Source organism: Diadema antillarum, unplaced genomic scaffold (assembly GCF_040938485.1).
Source record: "Diadema antillarum isolate AM-2024a unplaced genomic scaffold, OU_Dant_1.0 seq00000263_RagTag, whole genome shotgun sequence".
Classification (NCBI taxonomy): domain Eukaryota; kingdom Metazoa; phylum Echinodermata; class Echinoidea; order Diadematoida; family Diadematidae; genus Diadema; species Diadema antillarum.
Window position 1 is genome coordinate 1573476 of NW_027271301.1, and position 22945 is coordinate 1596420.

At 35.6% G+C, this 22945-nt stretch overlaps 1 protein-coding gene across 1 annotated transcript in view; it reads right to left on the reverse strand.

The window, feature by feature from the left end:
* Positions 1–16973: 16973 nt before the first annotated feature.
* The window catches only part of LOC139729788 (b(0,+)-type amino acid transporter 1-like), a 39086-nt gene continuing 33114 nt past the window's right edge, over positions 16974–22945 (reverse strand). Inside the window, exons 10-13 of the mRNA XM_071640720.1 lie at positions 19742–19838; positions 18930–19079; positions 18061–18229; positions 16974–17089 (exon numbers count right to left, since the gene is read on the reverse strand). Coding sequence (XP_071496821.1) covers positions 16974–17089; positions 18061–18229; positions 18930–19079; positions 19742–19838 — 532 coding nt within the window. The remainder of the gene's footprint in view (positions 17090–18060; positions 18230–18929; positions 19080–19741; positions 19839–22945) is intronic.

Here is a 22945-nt window from a genome sequence, read left to right on the forward strand (position 1 = left end):
AAAAGTCGCAGATTAGAATTCCCTGTAATGGACTAAAACATGTAAAATTTGGGTTGACCGACTCATTTTTTTTTTAATGTTTGTCTTATCTGGGAGAGTAAATTCCCCCTACCTATTGTAAAAAATTAGCGAGTTTGATAAAACAAAAACGAGATCGAAATATTAGCAGTTCTTTCGAACCATCTTATATTTTTCTCTTTGATATGAAAGTAATTCTTCCTTATTTCAATCATTCTTTAAATGAGTTACGACCGTCGAGTTTTAACAAATTATACATTCCCACTTTTACTTTAGACCTACATATTTTTTCAAGCTATAATATAGAAGAGTGGAAATTAATTTTGGCTTACTTTTTGTGGGTTTTGAGTTGGACGGTGACATTGGGCGTCAGATTCAGGGGGTCAGAGATCCTCTGCCATTCACATTCTTCACTTTGTTTTGTCTCAATCTCTTTCATAAAGTAATGACGGTAGGCCTAACTTGCTGTTCATGGTGTTGTGCAGTTTTTGTCTGATCGGCTGATCCCTGGAAGTTTCCGCTTTTCGCCGAAATTCTAATCCGTTTGCCAGGTTCTGTTCTATAAAAACAGAAATTACCACTTTGCCACTGCCATCGCAATGCCGAACCTATATAAGCACAATATTTACGTCCTCATGGGCTCATGAGCGCTGTCATGATGCCAGAAAAGTCAAAATGATAAAGTGCTACTATAATCATAATAAAGTTTCTTTATATTGTTATCTTAGTGTGACATCACATATTTTTATGATTTTTTTAAAGATTTGATTTTCATGGTTTTTGGTCAAATTATCAAAATCCATAACTTCTGAAGGGATCCTCCGATTCCCACAAACTTCACTAAAATGTGTTCCAATTATTTCCCCATTCATTCAACACTCGTACATGCATATATTTATTGTAAATTTCCCTTAATTGAGACTAATACTATTACTTCGGTACCAATGAAGAAAAAGAAGACATACGAGGATATTCATTATTTTTACCGTTGTTACTATGATTTATGTAAGAACAGAAAACAAATCGTTTGAAAATAAATGAATACTGTTCATGCTTATCAAAACACTATAGAGTGACACCTCCATCTAAAGAAAAAATACATATTGGTAAATTAAAGATGCGAATGTTTCGAACAAAAAAAAGCAAAATAAACCAGGTAGCTTAGGCATGACTGGTTATTAGATATAATCACTGTTGTCTGAATCTAGCCACTTATTTTCTTCCATATTATGCGGCAACACCGAGTTAACATTTTTTCGACTTCAAAATGGTGATGCAATTCTTGAACTTAATACTCGTCATCCGACTTGACTGCCCACACCTTTTTGAACACGTGATTTGGTGCTTGCTCTCCTGTCTTCGCAGTTTTGTATAGATCCCGTTACAGTCTATGCCAGTGCCGTACAGTATATTTGGTATGTCCCCCCCCCCCCCCCCCCCAAAAAAAAGGCAATGAGATTTTCGCATTGACAACATCCAATATGATTAAACTGTCTAAATGCTACATCAGGGTCTTGAATTACAACGTCTTAGCTGTTATTTGCGGAAAACCCCATTCAATTTGGTTAAGCAGTCACAGAGAAATGTGGATTGTTGGAAAGCATGCCAGGCGTCTGATTCTACCAAGTTTAGCACCTCGATGCTCTCGTGTGTCGAAATAATGAACAGAACTTGGAGGGAAGCGATTCCTGACATGCTCTACAAATTTCCGTATTTCTTTTTGACCTTTGAATGGCTTTTCATTTACAGGGTAAAAATACAGAAAGTGTAATAGAGCTCATTATCAACAGATAGGTCTATTGTGTATAAACATATTGTTCAGTTCAACGACAATTTCATCTCACCTTTGCTTATAACAAATTAGAGAAACACTGTTAAAGTTGAAGGGAGTTATAATTGCATCATTGTTATGCAAGTTATTTTCTGTTCACATTTTCTGTTCACATTTAGTTGATTATTAAGCGTAATGGGCTTACCAGTACACACCCAGCAAACACATAAGGCTTTTAGAACGTTTCCTAAACGTTGTTGTTGTTTTTTTTTTTTTTGAGGTTCCGTACGTCTTCGTACAAAATGGACGTTTTTTACAAAACGTACATATGTCAAAGTTGGGACTTAGCATTTACCGCAAAGCACAAGTTTTTTGAAAACATTTTAAAAACGTCAATAGACGTTACAACACGTTTTTATTATGTCTGCTACGTCTTCGTCCTTTATAAACGTCCACAAAACGTTTTTAGGTGTGCTTCGTAAATTAATGAACGTTACAAAACGTTTTTATTTGGTCCGCTACGTGTTCGTCATTGGTTTCTTTATCATAGATATTAAAATAAGAAAATATAACATTTGAAAACCAGTGGAAATAGATAAAAGTACATTGAAATCTGAAGATATATGCTGTGTTCAAACAAATAAACATATCTACGTTATATGGTTCAGTTATTCACAATTTCAAATTGTGTTATGAAGAGGTATTTTCATATCAAGTGTTAATGGGCCTAATTAAGGTGTGTGTGATCTACTTTTAGTAACCATGTCTTCATGCATTACAACATTTTGCTGTTATACAAATGCATGTGATACAGATTCATCAATTGAGAATAAGTATAGGTATATGTATAGGTGGTAGGACATTAGGAACATGATAAGGGTAGGATTGTACAGGATTAGGTTACATCAATCCCAGATTGTGCCTGTATAATCTCATAACTATAATTTTCTTTTGAATACGGGCAATGAAAAAAAAAAATAGACGTCCTTAAAAGGTTTTCTGGACGTTCTAGACGGGTATGGAAAGTTCTCTAAACGTTCTGGAACGGGTCATAAGACTTTTAAGACGTTCTTAACACGATTCCTGAACGTTCTAGACGGTTTTCATTCTGGACGTCCGCAGAACGTCCACAGAACGTTTGGAATATTCTTAAAAGGTTTTACTGACGTCTATAACGTCCAAAAGGTTTTCTGCAGGTCCTTAAAAATTCTGAAAGGTTTTATTGTTTTTTTAATGTTTAAAAACTTTTTATAACGTCCATTTGAAACGTTTTAAATACGTCGAAAACGTTTTGACAAAACGTCCACATAACGAACTTGGAAAGTTTCAAGAACGTTCAGAAAACGTCCAAATGTTAGCTGGGTAGTGTCTATTTTCGAATCCCTGTTGTTGTTTGCCATCGCAGAAGTGTTCGAGTTCTAGACTAGTAGACTTTCCTCTGCCGATCGCATTAGGTCTGGGCGAGTACTCATGCATTCAATAAGGAAAAGTAAACTCACCAGTTGACAAGAGACAGTTTACATCATCTGTCAAGAGAAAACAAGAGAAGTCTGATGCACGATCTAACATTCGTGTGTGAGACGGGAAGAGAGACACGACCAACCTGGCACATGGACTGCTTTTTATACTGTGATCTGCGCACACTGCCCCATCTGGCACGAATGTTTCTTGCGGTCGTTGGGTCCCAACATGCGGCCCGTGTTGGACTATCTCCAAATCGCGGTCGACAACCTCGGGAGTGATAATGTATCAGGATCAATGTTTGAACATGTCTTTGATCAAATGAACCACACCTTAACAGCAAAAAGTGAATGTATGAACTTACAGTGATGTATTTCTAGTTATTGACTTCACTCATCAGGAAATGATATGTCTTGTCGATATGATACAAATATGTAAAAATAAAAGAAAATCAACCTTCCATACATGACGAAATGGAGGTTTTTGTTGGTCAATGGTTGTTTCGTGACGGAAGGATAAATCCTAATCAACAAATACATTTTCAACCAAAACATTTTTCCACAAAAACCGTAAATTCCTCGATTTGTCTTAATTTTTACAAGCATGTCATAATCCCTAATTTGATAGGAATGCAACGAAAAAAACTCAATACATGGTGTTTAGTTAGTAACAGCGAACATTTTTTTCTTCCTTTGTCACATTACTGTTTGTAGTATCATGCTACAACAACAAACTTCTTGAAAATGACCTTTCAAAGAAATCCTTCATTACTTGTTTGTATAATAATAATAATAATAGTGGCTGCTTGTATTATAGCGCACATGTCTACCTTTCAGTGTTCATGGCTCTTCTAAAATGAAAAGATAGATATACACATGTATTATACATGTTCAAACACGGCAACGGAGAAGAAAATGGCAAACAACAGGCAAACACATACCAGATAAAGAATACTATTGTAAGACTCAAAATTGTGTCCATCTCCCCACTCCTCACTTCCCCACTGTAGATGTCCTTGCAGTGCATTATAACGCATGACGCACTGATTTATTTGGAAACCTCCTCTCTGTGCCCCTTTGTTTAGACTTCTCCCTAAAACATTAGATTAGCACATTCCTTTGTGCTGACGACCACTACAACAGAGTAGTGAGTTCATTCATAAAATCTCATGACCAAATATGGTATAAGAACTTTCCCCTTCCCAAATTTGGTTTGCCTTCTAAGAAATATCCTGCATATGTATTAGTAAACAATAATCTCCCCTTTCATTTTATGTAAAGTATTAATAATAATGTGTTCACAAGTTTTAGTATAAATGTCCCTGCAAATCCATACTCTTGGTTCTTGTTCAGCCAAACTTACACTGGTTCGGCCAGGCCTCTTGCCACCCGGCAGAGGGTTATATTCGTGATACACTCCAGCCCCGATTGGGAGCATACCAGGGAGTGCCAAGTGTTCATATATTATTGAGATTGTACTTCACCAAAGTTCCTGTATTACAACAAATATTAAAAGTATACATTCTGGCTGAACTGTACTTTCCTTCGCGTCTCTTCGTCATCATTATCATTGTATCATCGTAAAGTCTACTGAACGGTTATACGTTTATAGTAACACTCAGTTATACAAGTGTTACAAGTGGTGACTTCGCATTATTGTCATCGTCGTGATACAACTAAATATATACTCCAGTGACACTCGCCTACAAGTCCACGCGTACCACAACAAACAAACTAAAAACATTAGAGTGTTACACTATTGTTCCGAACATTATAGACGGCAATTATGGTCCTCAGTGTGATAGGAACAGATACGTTTCAAGGATGACTTGCTTATGAAAGAGAATCAAACTTAAACATATTTTCCCACTCATACATTCTTCAAAATATTGTAGAGTTTTTAAATCTAAATGCCATATACTGATATCTGGGAAGATATCAGTAATTTTATTTTAAAGGGAATTATATATTCAATTGCTGACCCACTTTCATATATTTTCAAGAAATCCTTATCAAGTGGTGTTTTTCCTGATTTTATGAAAATAGCTAAGGTTTTCCCTTTATTCAAAAAAGGAGATGATTCTGATATATGTAATTATAGACCTATTTGCTTCCATCTTTATCTAAGATATTGGAAAAATTGATATTTACAAGAACAATTAATTTTCTGAATTTGCATAATGTTTTTTACAAATTCTCAATTTGGGTTCCGTCAGAAACATAGCACCATTCATGCTCTTTTAAAGTTTATTGACCACGCTGCGCACACTATTGATAATCATTCTCATCTTATTGGCATCTTCCTGGACTTCTCCAAGGCCTTCGATACAATTAATCATGAAATATTACTTTATAAACTGTCTCATTATGGAATACGCGGGAAGGCCTTGGAGTGGTTCAGGAGTTACCTACAAAACCGAAAACAATATGTATCTCTGAACGAGTACAACTCGAGTTTAGAATTCATTAAATGTGGCGTCCCAAAGGGTAGTTTATCAGGACCTTTACTTTTTATCATTTACATTAATGACTTTTGCAGATCATCTGACATACTCTCATTTATACTTTTTGCTGACGATTCTAATATTTTCTTTTCTCACCAAAATCCAAATACTCTTGTAAGAACTTGTACGCATCGTTAATTCCGAATTGAAAAAAGTAACTCTGTGGATAAGAGCTAATAAATTATCTCTTAATCTTCAGAAAACTAAGTATATGCTTTTTAGTAATTCTTTAGAAGATTTAGGCACAGGTATTGCTTTTGATGACACTTTGTTAGAACGAGTTTCTCATATAAAATTCCTTGATATCACAGTGGATGATAAACTTTCGTGGAGGCCGCATATTACAAACATTAGTACAATAATTTCCCGCAATATTGGTATTATTAATAGACTCAAGTTTCATATTCCATTGTCCTCTTTGTTGACGTTGTATTTTTCTCTGATTTTACCTTATCTTAATTACGGACTCCTAGCGTGGGGTAGTGCCCATCAAAACTTACTAGATAAATTACTTTTGTTACAAAAAAAAAGTTATTCGTATTATTTGTGGCGTCCCGCCACGTTCCCATACAGAGCCATTGTTTACTAAACATGAGATTTTGAAAATTAAAGATTTGTATTTTTTTTTCAACTTGGTCAGTTTATGTTTAATTACAATGTAAATGCACTTCCCAGTATTTTTAATTCAATGTTCCCACGGAACCAGTCTTTTCATGATTATCCCACTAGACAATCTAATGAGTTTCATTTACCCCTCCTGAGAACTTTAGTGACTCAGAATACATTTATACACACCGGTCCTAGATTTTGGAACTCACTGAGCTGTGAAATAAAAAATTCCCCATCTTTGTATTCTTTTAAGCGCAAGTTGAAACTTGTTTTTTATTAAATCCTCCCTGATATGTTTTTTTTCCTTAGCTATAAGTTTCGTTAACCTCATGATTCATCATCCACCCACCAATCATTCAATCACTGAATTCATTATTACGTAAAGAAGTAGCCATTACAATCCTTGCTCAGCTGCATGCAGTACCAACTCTATGAAGCACATTCTCTACCATCCCCTGTTCCATTTCCCTTGTTCAGCGTGTAGGCATTCTCTCATTCTCTCTTTTTTCTTTCTTTCCTTCCATACTTTTCATCTATTCTGGCAAGTTGTGTCATGTTGTTGTGTTTCTTCTGTTTTGTTCCGTCCTGTCGTATATCATATTTGTCACAAGTGTTTGTAAATAAGTAATTCATAAGTTTTATGAGTGGTTCACAATCTACAAGCTTTGCTTTTTAGTGGACCTCTCTATTCTTTCTTCCTTTTTTTTCAACTGAAGCATGACTTTGTATTATTTTTTTTTTGCCAGTATGCGCTCTTATGTTTATTGATACCATTTATTAATTACAAAGGCAAATGTTCTTTGTTTATGATGTAAAACCTGATTTATCTTGTGTTATGTTTTTGTTGAAAAAGAAAAAAAGAAGAATGAAAATAAATGAATTGAATTAAATTGAATTGAAAAGATATGCTAAAAATATTTGAAATCTGATGACGTCATAATAAACTTTCACATTTTCATTTCAGGCAGGAACTTAATAACATTAAATCATTTTGCCAGCCTTGAACACCCATTAACTGGCATTTATGACTCATCGGCTATCAGAATACGTCATTATGTAATACAATTTGAGGGTCATTATCCATCCTAACGATCTTAAACGGATTTAAAAATGCATTCTACGCATATTTAGGGCGGTGAATTAGCTCGGTCGGTAGCGCGTCTGCGTCACGATCCAAAGGACCCCGGTTCGATTCCCGGGTCCCGGTATCAATGGTCAGAATGAATTCTACAAAATGCATGGTACTATAGATTTACGTATAGGATTACATGATTTGAAATTATGGAAATCGTCTGGAATCCCTGTAAAAGGGTCCATTGACGAAACTATTCCATCTGCTACATGACGGTAACAACTTTGTATCTTTATCCACTAGCGTTTAGCCAGATGAGATTCAATTTGTTATGACAGTCTCCATTTTCCTCAACTACTCATTGCAATTAGTTTCAATGTTTGAATTGCATTTTGATGATGATGTAGGTGATTTGTATTGTGCAGTGATAGATAGCTTTTTATTTTATGGTGTACAATGTATTTTTTGATGTGAGAAACAAACTCAATTCAATTCAATTCTATCTCATTCACTATGCGAAAGTCAGTTTAATAGCACCCAAGAGCTGTATGGAAGGAAGACGATTTGTGCGCCATCTTCTCTGCGAAGTGACCTGCATTTTACAAAATAAAATCGAAACTCAGAAGCTTTTTTTTTTTGGTTGTTGTTTTTCCTCATTCGTTAGCCAGTTGTAGAGGAAGGAAGAGCTTGAAGCGGTATGATATCTGTGGCCTTTACTGGGTTTTTGTTTGCCCATAGTCTCTTTTTAATGACAATTTATATCATTTATCACTAATTCTTATTTCTTTTACGCCAGTTTCAATTCGTGATCTTTCGTGGATTGCACGTACATATATCAATAAACTGTTGGGTCACGCTTCCCATATAGATTTGAGCGACCTGTTCCGCGAAATGGTGCAAGACGTGACACATCTAACGTGACTGTTCGTTCCAAGCTGATCAAAACTCTATAAGGCTTCAGAGCACGAAAAGTTCTCCTCGTGGAAACTGCATTGACTATCTGTTCCACTGATATTTTCCCCGCCATCTATATTCATTTTTGGCTTGTAGAACTAAGCACCCCCATGCAGTATCACCCTATTTTCTTAGCCACGACAAGAGCGAATCTTGATGGACTGCTAAAAATAGCTATCTCTTCGATTATTACTACAATGGGCGCGCCTGATAGAGCTAATCAGTTTTCAAATGAATCAAGAGCCGCGACCTATATACGAGTGAACCAAATAATCGTCAAAAGGTTAAATCGATGCAGCAGGAATCGGCTTTCATACATTGAGTACATTACGAGCACTTATAAATATATAAGGTTTAACTTTCATGCCTATGCAACTTTTGCTAGGCTGTAGCTCGTCACATACTTTCATACTAACTGTAGCCCCTCTGTTTGACTGCAATTCTTCTCTTTGAGGAACATTTCATTTTGATATAGCCATGGAAACTATTATGTTTTTGTTGTTTCTTGTGTTTGTGATGGAATGTATTTTGTTAGGAAGCTCACCACAAGCTCTGCTTTTTGAGGTTCTGCCTTCCTTGTACAATCTTATGTATGTGATATAGAACATGAAAAATATGGAAAATAAATGTTTTACGAACTTGAACTTGAACTTGAGTGAATTCAAGATGATATTTCAAACAATGCTTAATGCTGATTTTATATCATGTCGGTTGTAAATTACAAGAACATAACATAAATCAAAACATAGTCCTTGAGGCTCCCAGCGCTGTTTCAAACAGACTAGATCAGTTTTAAGATCACATCAGCATGGTTACTATATCGCAGGTCTCAATGGTAAAACTACTCAAACTTGAATAACATTGCAATCATCGTCAAACTCTTTTAAACGTTTATTTCGTGTTAGATTAGTTGAACATCTGGTAAATTATTAACTTCATTTAAGTTATTGGGAATTTCCCGGAACAATTGCCATTCTCCACAGTTTTTTAAACATCGTAATGAATATAATGAGCTTTCACATACACGCACACATAAACACATACACTTAGTCTTAAGGAAGTTATCAGGCATAATGCTTTCAAACAGTTAAAGAGTGAAGAGTTCAATGGTAGACACGAGTTGTTGGCTATCGGTACAGTTTCAGGATGTGGTAATTCGGAAATGTTATCATGTTTGAAAAATATAAGTATTCATGAACTTATTGTTCTTGTTTTATATTTCTGAAGCAGCGAATTGCTGCGTGCTGAGTCATTCTCGCGCATGAATTGAACGAAGTTTAAATTTGAGGCTCTGAGAAACAAATACAGTCAAGTGGTGTTTGTTGTACGGGACCTTCTGTTGATATTTTTTTGTTTTACGTTACTCCTGTGAAAATGCACTATGGACTTTCGGCACGTGAGGTACTCAGTGCAACAGGCGAAGATTATGGCGATAAGCAAATATTATTATGATACAGAGATAAGACTATGAACACAAGACGTGATAACCCATAAACTTGCCTTTGGATAGTGCTTTCATCCATAGTGTGATTGCATAAGAAAGGTGTGTTGCGACGCTTCAATAAAAGAAATGATATGGAGCCTAATTATAGTAATCCTCCAGTAAGTTAACAAAAGATAAACCAAATAGTGGTCATCCACATGGGAATTGCAGTGAAGGGTAGTAGATTACTAATTACTAATTAAATTACCATTTTATTTTACCTTGGTTGTGTGCCGCTTCATGACATGTATAGTGATGTATTAAAGGGCATTTTGGACGAGTAACGTGGCATCTCCACATCTTGTTCCACGAATGTCTCTTCAATGTGTATAGGCCTGTTAAGTTTGAAATGGATAGGCCCTAGTGCTCTCTGGCAATGATAAAAAATAAGCGGCCTGAATGGAGCTGTGATGAATACTAGTCTTGTATACATGATATAATGTCATGAGTATTCTCACACTATAGGATAACAAACAGTTACTTGCATGCACGAGAAATGGCCAAACAATGTAATAACAACAAAATCCCACTGAATTGTGTGATTTTCTTCATTTACTGATCGAACGGTATACATTGTATATCCAAGTCTAAAGAACTAACAGCAATCGAGCTGTTCCCTATGTCGTCAGCCTACAATTAGCATGATTAGTGTAAAAATTTCAGGCAAATTTTGAATGTTACCCCCAATACAAACGACTATTTTGTCTCTCGTACTAGTTAAGAGCCCTGAGTTGGAAAGAATAATTTTTGCTACCCGGAGGTCCCCGCAGATGACCAGCACATGACAGTACCTAGCACGTCTCTAACCTGTAGTTACCCGGAGTTGCGCACGCAAGTCAAGTTTGAGGGGTATTACATTTCACAGATTCTTTATGTAATATGTAACGACGTGAATTAGTCATCATGGAAACAATAAATGCGTCTATCATGTCTGATAAAATGCAGAGGTGGATGGCGTAGAGCACATTTAATGCTCTCAACATTTCTTTACATGTATCGTGTTGGGTTCTCTCCACCCAAAAAGAATTTGTTTATGCAGGTGTCATGTTGCCTGCCCCGAAATGCAGCCAAGATAGGTACACGATAAGGGGAATGTTCAAATTCTGTTCTGATCGTATAAACTTTGGGCGATTCGTGAGGACATCACGATGGATTTCTCAGGCTTTGGCAACAAAATTTTTGGCAAGCCCCCAAATAGCGTGTGACCTCTGTAGGCATTGTATTTGCGTCGGCTGCCTCAAGCTAACATAAACATTTGAACACAATAATGTACTCTCTATCTATGTCCATACATAAGGCCTATCAGATAGTGTCATGCATATTATATTGTACTACGGATGCCGTCGCACTGTCCCGAAATAGCCTAAGATGGCCATACAAATATGGAATATCAATTTCGCACGAAATTACCCCCGAACTTGGCTAAAGCCAAAGCAGGTATACGATGTATAGTTGTTGTGTATGGTTATTTTTTTTAATCTTTCGAATAAAGACGTAATTACTCATGGGAATTAAGGATAGTAAAATTATGAAATTAAGTATGAAACAGAAAAGACAGTAAGCAGGTAGAAATATTTGGAACATATTCTAATCTGGAAGTGACGCCAAGGTTTCTACATCCTTTCTATTCGTTTGCCTATTTTGTTCTTAGTATTCATCTTTGATTTCAGAACCGAGGTTAACAGCTTGTAATTCAAGTCTTTAGTTTTGTTTATCTTTTCTCACTTTATGTATGTATATATATATATATATATATATATATATATATATATATGTATATATATATATGTATATATATATATATGTATATATATATATGTATATATATATACATATACATATAATTATATAAAGTGAGAAATATCAAAGAAAACTAAAGACTTAGATATATCTCTAAAGATATTTATCTTTATTACAAATTAGACTCTACTATACATTAAAAAATAAGGTTTAATGCAAGTTATTTGTTAATTCGCGTACAAGCTTTATTCACTTGATACATAATTTATGTCTTTCACATCTGAAAAACAAAATCTATTATACATGTACAAACACAAAAAAGATGTTCATCACAAAGTCCAGGCGATGCCTAACAAATGCCAGCGGAGGCCGAGCAGGCTGCAAATTTAGTCGAGCTTAAGACGCAATTTCAGCCTTATCATTCTTTGATCACCCGTCAGTAGATGGCGCGATCAGGATGAGAGCTGCTGGCTAGTGTAGTATGTCGAGGAAGAAACTGCGGTATAAAGGTGTAGAAAGACAGTAACCCGAAGTCAGATCTCGAAGTTTCATTGACTGAGCACCGATGTCAATCAAAAACAAATTGCAGAACCATCTAAGAAGTATACTGTATAGTCCATAAATTCCTGGGCCCGACGTATTTTGTTTTTCAACGAAAGTTTAGAAAAGTCCTTTCTGTTTCGCATGTTATTTTCGATAAACTTTGAGATGCACTTTGTCCCCTTTTCATTGATATCTTTATCAAGGAAAAACAAGAGAAAAGTAGAAAGAGAAATGCCTAGGATGGTGTAGTATTGGTTGAGGTGCGGGGGATTCAGCTTTTAACTTTTTGCGAAAATACTTTGAAACAACTCTATGAAATGTTAAAGAGCATACAATTCTAAGAAGAATTGAAAGTTTATTTGATGAAAATCGGTTTTGACATGGCTATGTTATCCAAAAACAAAGTTAAACAAAGCGACCCTAATAAAAGGTTGGTCCCACCTTTTAATACGATCGTTTTGTTTTGGATATCTTAGTCATTTCAAGACCCATTTTCATGAAATAAACTTTGAATTCCTCTTGGCTTTATATGCTCTTTCATATTTCTTAAGAGGTTTCTTATGATCTAAAATCACCATAGAAAAAAAAAAAACAACTGGAAACCTAAAGCCCCATCTCAACTGAAACTGTACCATCCCTTTAGCGTCTCCATTGCCGTTTTGCAGTCCCATAACTGCAGGAGCAAGACCCCATAGGCCTCTTTTCCGCTGCTATTTACAGATGTGAGAGGAAACCGCATTATGGCCTACAAACACAACTTGCCTTATCGGTGAGAAGACAGGCCTGTGATGGACACATACAATTTTGCCTTTGATCGATCTCACGAGCCATCTAAGCTTCATGTGAGAAAATTTGAGGAAAGACCAACAATTTTAACACTAATAAAAGCTGGGACAATGCTGTAATTGTTCGATCTACATCTCGACTCTCGATATATTGCAAAGGAAGTAACTGTTTTTGATGATCATCCAAATGCGGAACGATTTGGATTTCTCACAACGATGGCAGTACAATGTACATGTACAGCCTCCTCTCGTGATATGAAGTTCATCACTATCATTAAATACCATGACGATACGTTTAGCTCCTGTGAAGAGAGAAATCCATCTTCCTGACCGGTCTTGATCCTCTTTGCTTTGTTGTGTGTACGCCGAAAAAAAGGGGTCTTTATCGAAGACAGACTTGAAGATATCCCTTCTACTCGTTGATTCTACAATGTGTAACTTCCAGATTTCCCCGGTATCAGACTTAACGGTTATTGAGCGAGTGCAAGATGTTATGTGTGTTTTGTTTCTTTCTGTGCTTCCCACTTTCACTATTTTATAAGATTTATATTAGTGTTTTCCAGTACCTTTTTCTGATCGTGCAAACAGAACAGTTAAAAATTATCAGGGACTGCCAATCATACCTATTGGCGCCCATAATCACAATTTGGTAATCAAAGAAACATGAAGCAGTCTGCTTATGAGTTACGAGGTTAATGTATAAAATGTACTAGAAGTGGGGTTAAGTAATTCTACCAACCATACGAATGATGGGAGAGGGGTATCTGCCTTCCTCGTCACCCGTCGGTTCCAACATGCTTTCACAGCTTTCAAAATTTGTCACAACCTTCACCGCGAAGCCGATTATATACACTTACTTTTGCCTTAGAACATCTTGCATCGATCACTTTGCGAACATCATCGTCGACATACTCCTGATTTTATTTATGCATACAGGATGAATGCATCCTCTGAAAGTTCACTGATAATTGACCCCAAAATACGCTGAATAATCATTCTTCATGACAGCAGAGAGGGAATGCTTAACACTACAAGCGAGACATATAAACAAATGTATAACATAACGAAATAATGGTATGTTATAGGACAAGTTTAGAGTGACAAAACATGGCATATATCGCTCAGAACAATAATTCGCATGGAAGAGCAGCAGTGGCACATACTTGTATAACAACATCGTTAAAAGAAAGACAATCTCTATGATGGCAAAAAGTGATTATGATTCTAAATATATGACTGTGCAGCTATGTTTAGGTGTTGATACAAACACGATTACTTTTATCCACTCCGCATCGACGTGTGCTACAAACGCGATGGTAGGCAGGAATCTTGGATATGTGTTAAACTGTTGCTTGATTGTATACGTTTACATGTAATTGTACTTGACTTGAACATTGTATTTCACTGGTAGTGAAACCTAATCTGGCTGCTACACACACACACACACACACACACACACACACACACACACACACACACACACACACACACACACACACACACACACACACACACACACACACACACACACACAACAGTAACTTCAATTGTTTTCAACTAAAGTTGTTTTATCTGAAATGGCAAAACGAAGAAGCTGTTTGCAGAAATTAACATACCATATATACAATCTTACGTTTATTTGATTTCTATATACAGCTTCCTAGTTCTGCCTCCCCCCCCCCCCCCCAAAAAAAAAAATGGTTTTGTCGAAAGCAGCTTATGATCATCATTTTGAGGAGTCTTTGATGATACTGGTAAACTTCGTCATTATCTAGTACATACAATACCATGTTCTTTAAAGGGGAAGGCTAGTAACCGATCAGTGAGAATCAGTGGAAATGCTGGGAGATGATTGTTCCAATCCTTATGGGATTCATTCAAGAGTTCATTGTATATCTATTGTTGTGTGAAAATGATTTGCTTCAGAACGGTCTCATATTCACGTAATGTGCAGATTAATGCTCCGTCACTGACCAGGGACGCTAACCTGGAAGCATTAAACTGCACATTACTTGAATATGAGACCATTCTGAAGCAAATCATTTTCACACAACAATAGATATACAATGAACTCTTGAATGAATCCCATAAGGATTGGAACAATCATCTCCTAGCATTTCCACTGATTCCCACTCATCAGTTACTAGCCTTCCCCTTTAACACCGGATCTCTTTGAAAAAAAAAGTGCAATTATATACGTGAAGCCCAGTTCTTGAAAACGGTATGATAATCCACTCGAATCGATTTTCTTAATTTCAGTAGGTTCTATTCAGATGAGAAAATCATGACGTTAATGATGCGCACAAAGATCTGAACAGAAAAGACAAAACATCAGCTTTCTGAGTCATAAAATAACCTTTAATTTTTAAGAATATAGAATTTACAAAACATCTAATGAACATCATTTTTAGTCACTGCAGAGTGATATAATTCAGGAATCTGCAAATATAGATTTCTATGTATGCAAGAATACACAATATCAATTGGAGAGTTTTATCCCAAAATTGTCTAAGCGCCATTTTTAAACAGTTTAAAGTAAGTCCATCATTGCATAGAACAAAACTAAACTTTTCCAGTAATACCTCTTTTGTAATATAACAACGAATATTCTATACAGATAGAAGTTATGCTTACAAATATCCTGTTTTTTCTTATGGTTTTCTTTATTTTTTAGCAGCTTTAATCACAAATATCTCAATTCAACAAGAATGGACTTCGCTCATTTTGTGTTAAAACCCTTCAATTACAATCAAGTAGATACATAGATTGTAAGCACTCATTGCTACTTTCCCAAGTACGCCAATAGATATGCCCTTTGTTACCAAAACTACAAAATGGGGCAGGATCGATTCATACAGTATAAAATTGAAGGCAATTCCTGTGTAAATGACTGTTATTATGAATAAGACTGTAGAACATGACATACCGTGTAGTTACATAAATTATCGAGAGTTCCTGACGTAACCAGTAATTTGATGTCAAAGCCTTTCATCACATGAATTTATATGTTTGTTTTGGAGTTTGTTTTGTTTTTTCAACACAACAACAGCACAGACAAGAGCTGTCTGTTAAAGATAAGTCTTAATCCACATTACATCACCACACAGCCATACCAGGTGTAACATACATGTGCTGTCTAATTCGCAACAAATCAATCAAGGTAGATCTAGTTAGAGCAAAATCAAAAGCACTCTCGTGCTTTCATTAATGATGTGTATTGTTAAAAAAAAACCATCTAAGTTTTAAAGTGCAGTCTGATTCAGCTTGAAATGATGATAATGTGACACCACTATTAGAAAGACAACCAAGTATAATAGTGCCATCTCCTTCAGCTCATAATGATGATAATTCACATATCCCTTCACAGTTGTATACATTTCAAAGATAATACAATGTATGTAAAAGTAAGAAATCTGGTCAATGGCTACACAAAATTGATCATGGCATTGCTCATGTGCATTGACCAAAAAAACGTTTGTGCATTTACAGAATATTCCTTTATAACAAAAAAATGATGACCAAAAGGTGCTTAACCACAAAATGATGCTCACAGTGCCATATTTTAAGAGAGAAAATAGTTAAAGTGAAGTATGCATTGTGGTCGGACAGATTGCCTCACCTGATTGTGTGAAAATTTTGGTATAGTGTATGGCTGTACCATATACAGCTGATTTCAGACCAAAGAGAGAACAATGTTGCATGGTTTTATCAACATAATATTGTCATCTTTTTTTTTGGCAGACATCAGTTGTAGATCTAGTAGGGTCTAGACCTACAGAATTTCAAGTAGATTGAGTGGTCTATTTGTTATAACAATTTCTAATCGTGCATGTTTATTGATGCACCAGTACCAGACTATAGAACTCCACATAATAAATTATCCCTTGTGCAGTTCTGTTTCATCTCGACCTGCAGTGTAGGTGAAATAAATCGGCACTTGGGAAGATATCTTATTTGTCACTTTATAATCCAGTATGACGGATGATAGAGCATAACATGCATTTACTGTATAATAATGGATTCACTGTGCTATATTATGAAATGATAGCTTTCTCATCCTCCCTTGTAATCTCATTCTCATCCTCTTCAGGGGCAACATAGCGAGTTGGAGCAACCTCAAAGAGCATCTGGAAGAACACGGTGATGTGCTCTGGGGGAAAAAACAAAAACAAAGATTATAAAAATAAGTTTAAGCATGGGTGACCTCTCATTCTCAATCATTGCACATCAACTCATTTTTGTGTGCATGTTGGATTACTATATCAATTCAATTCATTGTTTTTAGCAGGTTTTGATAGATTGATAGATTTTTCAGGCAATATTTCAGGTTTGATCCAGGTGTCTAAGAGGAATATGTTGCAAATCTGCAGCAAATGTAAATCAATCTTCATCCATTTTAACATTCTTCTACTAATGCAAATCTGTAGGGCCTATATAAGCTTTGTATATGTGTACGTGTGGGGCCTTCTGTTAGCAAAACTGAACTGCAATATACAGAGTGTGAGTATGATCTCAGGATATTTCAGCAAACATCCATTCAAACTGACATGACAGTGACAAGCTGAATTCCTATGAATGTACGCTCTTCAAGACTTAAAACCCTTGCAAACACAGATTGCACAATACCATTTCATGAACAACTGAAAGCACATTATCTGATTTCAGTATAAAAGAAGTTGAAAGTAATTGTGTTGTTTTTGTTGAAATGTATGGTTAGAGTGGGAGATTGGACATAGGCCTAAATTACTGTCTATTATCAGAGATTATTTGCACTGCACTGCTAATGCAGGTAATGTTATGCAAAAATGTACTCATCAGCGTAATAAATATGATGTACGTTAACTCAGAAGGAGCCTCAGTAAATTGTTACAAGAGGAAGAAAGAAAGAAAGATAAAAAAAGAGAGAAATACAGACGTGGGTAATGAGTCAGAGTATACTGAAGAGATAAAAGGTGGGAAAAAATGTGAGAGAGGAAGAAAGCCTTGCTAAATCTGTATGAATATCACGACTGAAAACAAAAGGATTACATTCCTATAAAATCTATAAATGCAAGACATATAAACATGAAAATGTATCCTATTGTTTTGCACTAAGAAGCATACACTAAATTATACACTCACTCATGAAACTGAGTTCCTTCTTGTAGTACACAAAGGGAATATAAAAGATAAGACCCGACAAGATGAACAGAAAAGCGTAGAGAAATTCAAGGGCAGGTTCCTCAATGATGGGTGCGATGATCAGGTAGATCGAGGCAATCAGAACAATGATGGGTAGGATAAGAGGAACCTAAAAATCACACAAACAGGAAACATTCAACAAAATCAATGCAAATTTAGAATGTCAATCATGCACACGTTAAATTTTAGCATGTGTAGACTGGAAAATTCTCCAGAAAATTGTTTATTTTCTTGAAGCATATCTTCAACCATTCTACAAGGACAGAGATTTGGCATCTCCTCTATTTGGGAATGATAAATGATTATGATTGTAGTGCCAAAATGTTATTACATACTGAAAATAGAGTGTAGACAGTATTCACAAAGGACAGCCTCCTCCATATGCCTGCAACCACTGTTATACCAAATGGCCCTTTATCACTACCTCTGCACTGCCAGACAACATCTCATAAGCTTGCATAAAGAGAGATAGCATATGTCAATCAGTTTGTCCAAGACCAGATGCACTGAGCATCACTTAACCTCTCAAGAGTCAAGAACCTTTATATTGAAATGTTCTTCATGAAAGTGTCAAATTGAAATAGTCCATGATTTCTTCATGAATGCAACTCTTTATTCAAATGTAATATGGGTGCAGTATGGCCTGTGAATTTGACAGAAAGTGCACTAGACATAGTCAATATCATTTTGTTCTATGTCTCATCAACATTGTCAACTAAAACAACAAATACTAGATGAGCTCCCACATTACAAATGTGGCAAACCATAACCAGGTGATGGTGATTGCAAAACTGTGGTGAGAAGAGTACCTTGATAGGCCTCTTCCACTCGGGGTGCTTGTACCGGAGATAAAGCAAGGCAGAAACTGTCATCCCATAGAACATCCAGGCGGCAAAGCTGAAGTAGTTCACGAGGGTGTCAAAGTCACTTGGTATCAGCATGGCAATGGCCAGAATAGACTGAGGAATAACAAATGGCATGACACATAGTCTATTATCAGCAAAATATTGTGCGAGACAGACTTTTAGCCTTTCAAATGTCACCATACTTTGGTCCTAGAACTTTACTAGGACCTCAAAAACTGATAGCATATACACCTTTTATTGACAACAGCTACCATGGCAACAGATAGGCACCAAGTATTTCACTGAGAATGCTGAAGTTACTGCTGTGATAATGAAAAAGATTGCCAGTGTCTTTCTGAAACAGGTTCTAAATTGCCCTTTACCCATGCATATTACTTGAGTAATCAAATGAACAGCAGAACCATTTATGTTTGGTTTGTTACAAAACTGACTATATGATTTTTATGACTTTTAATATCTACTTACACCTAAATTAAAGTTTCTGCAATTCACGTCTGCTCTGATATTCTTAAACGTACTATACGAAGCATTCAAACAGTATAAGATGCAAGACAACAGAGATTCCAATTTTTGATTCACTACTGGTAGATTTGGCAGAAATACATACATAATAAAACAATAACAAAAACACTTATAAATAGATATGAGATCAGTTTCAAAATTTATGGACCCTAGAGAGAATGGGATTACAGCATCCAATGTGTAAATTGTTGTGGCCAGTCTGTGCAAAGAGGATCTAAGAGCAAGGTACTCACGGTGAATATCATTGCAGGAAATGGAGTCAAGCGCTTCACGTGTATCATGGACAGCACCTCTATCATGTGACCTTCTCTGGCAGCAACATACGTTAATCTGTCAAATAAATGGTCAGTGGTCATCATGAATGCATGTAGAAAATCTGTCTGAATATACAACAAAATGCCAATAGTTCTTAGGTACATGGGTGTAGCGATGCCATGCAGGCTATATGATAGCATTATTATAAACATAAATTTGCAGAGATCATATATACACCTTCCTACCTATGCAGATATATACATTCAGTACAAGTTTGCTGTCACTATTAATGCTAGTATAACTCTCTTCTATCTTATGTCACGATGATAATGATGATATCTCAGTAGCTGATGCCAACACAACCATGGCAGACTGAAAACCCTTTTCCACTAAAGATGATATCTACTGAGAAATCAGGTTGGTTTACTTTACTAACTTTGGAAATGATGTTTTATCATGCAAGCACACCATACGAATGCCAAACAGACTGACCATGTGATATTAAGTCGACGATGACACTTGGGATAGTTTTCAAGCACAAATTAGTACCATGAGTTCTTAAAACCAGGCCAATGTAAAATACTTATAGAGAGTTTTTATTGTCATATTCTGTAATGCATAGAAGACTTATGTAGGCCTTGTGACTCACTCTCACTAATGGAAACAAAAAAGGAATTGGTGTCCCTTCAGAATTCATTTACATTTTTGCAAAAGAACAAAATCACACTTACATTCCTCTTCGTGGTAAAGAGACTAAGAATAACATGCAATGCACACATCAGATAATGAATCTGGAGAAAAATGACCCAACTACAACGTGTTGGAAGCAATAATGTGAATGTATATTGCTTGAGCTAGCAAAGGACAGCTTTTTTCATTAATGTATAAAATGTAATGCATGACATGATTCCTTATCTTGTTTTGTTTTAAACTATTTCTTCCCTTTAATTTTTCTTCGGTAGAAACTTTACCTGCCAGCAGTGAAGACGGTGCCATTAGCAGACCCATAAGTGGAGCAACACACAAAGAATGGAATGAGCCATGACATGAAACCAAACTTTCGATCACCAAACGTCTGGGTGACATAGGTCACCATGCAATAGGGGATGAGAATGAAAATATGCATATATATATTTCATTCTAAATAAATACAGAATTGTGACTGATGACCACCAAAAACTGATATCTAAATTGCTTAAAGAACAGGAAAAGATGGAATGTCTATGCAGGTAAATGATAAAGGTATCGACATGATTCTCAAACTCATTTTCTTGGGTGGTGCATATACCCTGGCTTGCCATTTTCCATTTACTTTTTTGTCTTCATAAAGTTCGAAATTACATAAAATAAACAGACAGTCTCTTTCCTCACAAGGAAGTCTTATATATCACAGAACGTTCCCTACGATATAATATTATCAAATACATACATGCACACACAAAAACACACACACATTATATTATAGTGCTTTTGATGAAAGTTTGGGTGATGCAAAGAATGTTCACACAATTTGAGCAAAAGTATGATTTTATATGAAAAGTAAAATCAGTGGACATTCAAAGCTTTTACAGAAGCTATGACTTGCTTTATGCAATGACTAAAAGGCATGTTAGTGACTCAGGTCTAAAAACAAAAGAAACAGAAGTTGTGTTGGGTATTGAGATGTAAACATAAAGTTTAGTAGTATACTTGTGAGCATGTGGAAATGAGTGTTGAATAACATGCTAGGCAATATTTTCACCCACAGAGTGCAAAAGGGAATGCTGACATGAACTAACAAGGGAAAAAATTATATTCTTCCAAGCATTATGTTTGAAACATGATGATTGTAAATACAGGTAATGCATGTATACATGTGAATATATTCCAAAGATATATAATCATGCAAATGTATACGAATCATCAAACATATGTTAGTTATACTCATTTAGTTGCAGGCTGACATAAAGGAATCTAACTTCCCACATGGCTGTGATACATGAATGGTTATTTGATCTACAACCCTTTAGCTATGAATTATATACAGATAAATAAAACACAATGAAATGCATATGAATCGTAATAATACTTTACACTCTATTTCCTTACAAATCAATATTTTAAATGTAGCTTATCCTATCAATGTAGTGGTCAGAAAATGAGTTTTAGCTCATTTTTACAAGGCACTTAATAAGCAGGCCACTACGTCACTCACAGCAAATTTTGCAAAAATGCTATTATTAACTAAAAATATTATTAACTACTACAGACGCCCATTTGTCATGAGCAGACATATAAGTAAAAGAAAAGTGCTCAATAAAAGCAGAGCACAGATTCCATTCCATGGCAATTTCAAGATGCTAATAGTTAATTTACTCACAGATCATCTATTCATCATGTGGAAGAAATATTATCATCTAAACATCAACCATTTTCAAAATGAGTTGTATCTGAAATTGAATTGTTATTCAAAGTTATTTGAACAGTTCTCACACTGTTAGAAGCTCAACAAGTTCCATGTAGCAAAATATGTCATAACTAAGAATATTGCACATGTTACACAGCACCCTTGCAAAACCAACAACTTTGGAGTGTCAAAAAATATTTACAGCTTCTTTTGTGCAAGTATACCCATATAGGAAATCAGTGACTGCTTTGCCATGGAGAAAAGAAGAACATGAACCAAAAAAAAAATCACAATTTAATGATGAAAAGTTATCAACTGATACGATCCAAAAAGAATACAGAATAATACACAAGAGAGTATGCTACAAATGCCATATTGTCACAACCAAACACAAAAATCTAGAGTTTGAATCTGATTGGGACATCAACGTCTCTCAAAACGAGCACTTCATGTCTTTACTAAAATAACATGGGATGGAAGTTAATTGGATTTGTTACATAAAATATCACGAGCTCAATGTACATGAAATGTATAAGCTAAATTTTCTATTTGATAGAAGCACAGATTATGTAATGATACAACAGAGGGAAGAATGTTTGGAATATAAATGATAGCACAAACAACTCTCTGTCAAGGAACATAGTGAATTCACTACTCCTGCTGAAAAAGGAAAAAATGCTTAGGACTATTGCCAAATATGAAGAATGAAACTAGATTGCAGTTCAAATAATTGTAAGTATCTAAAATCATGCTTAGGGGCAAATTTAATTACAGCGTAAAGAAGTCTCAGAATTTA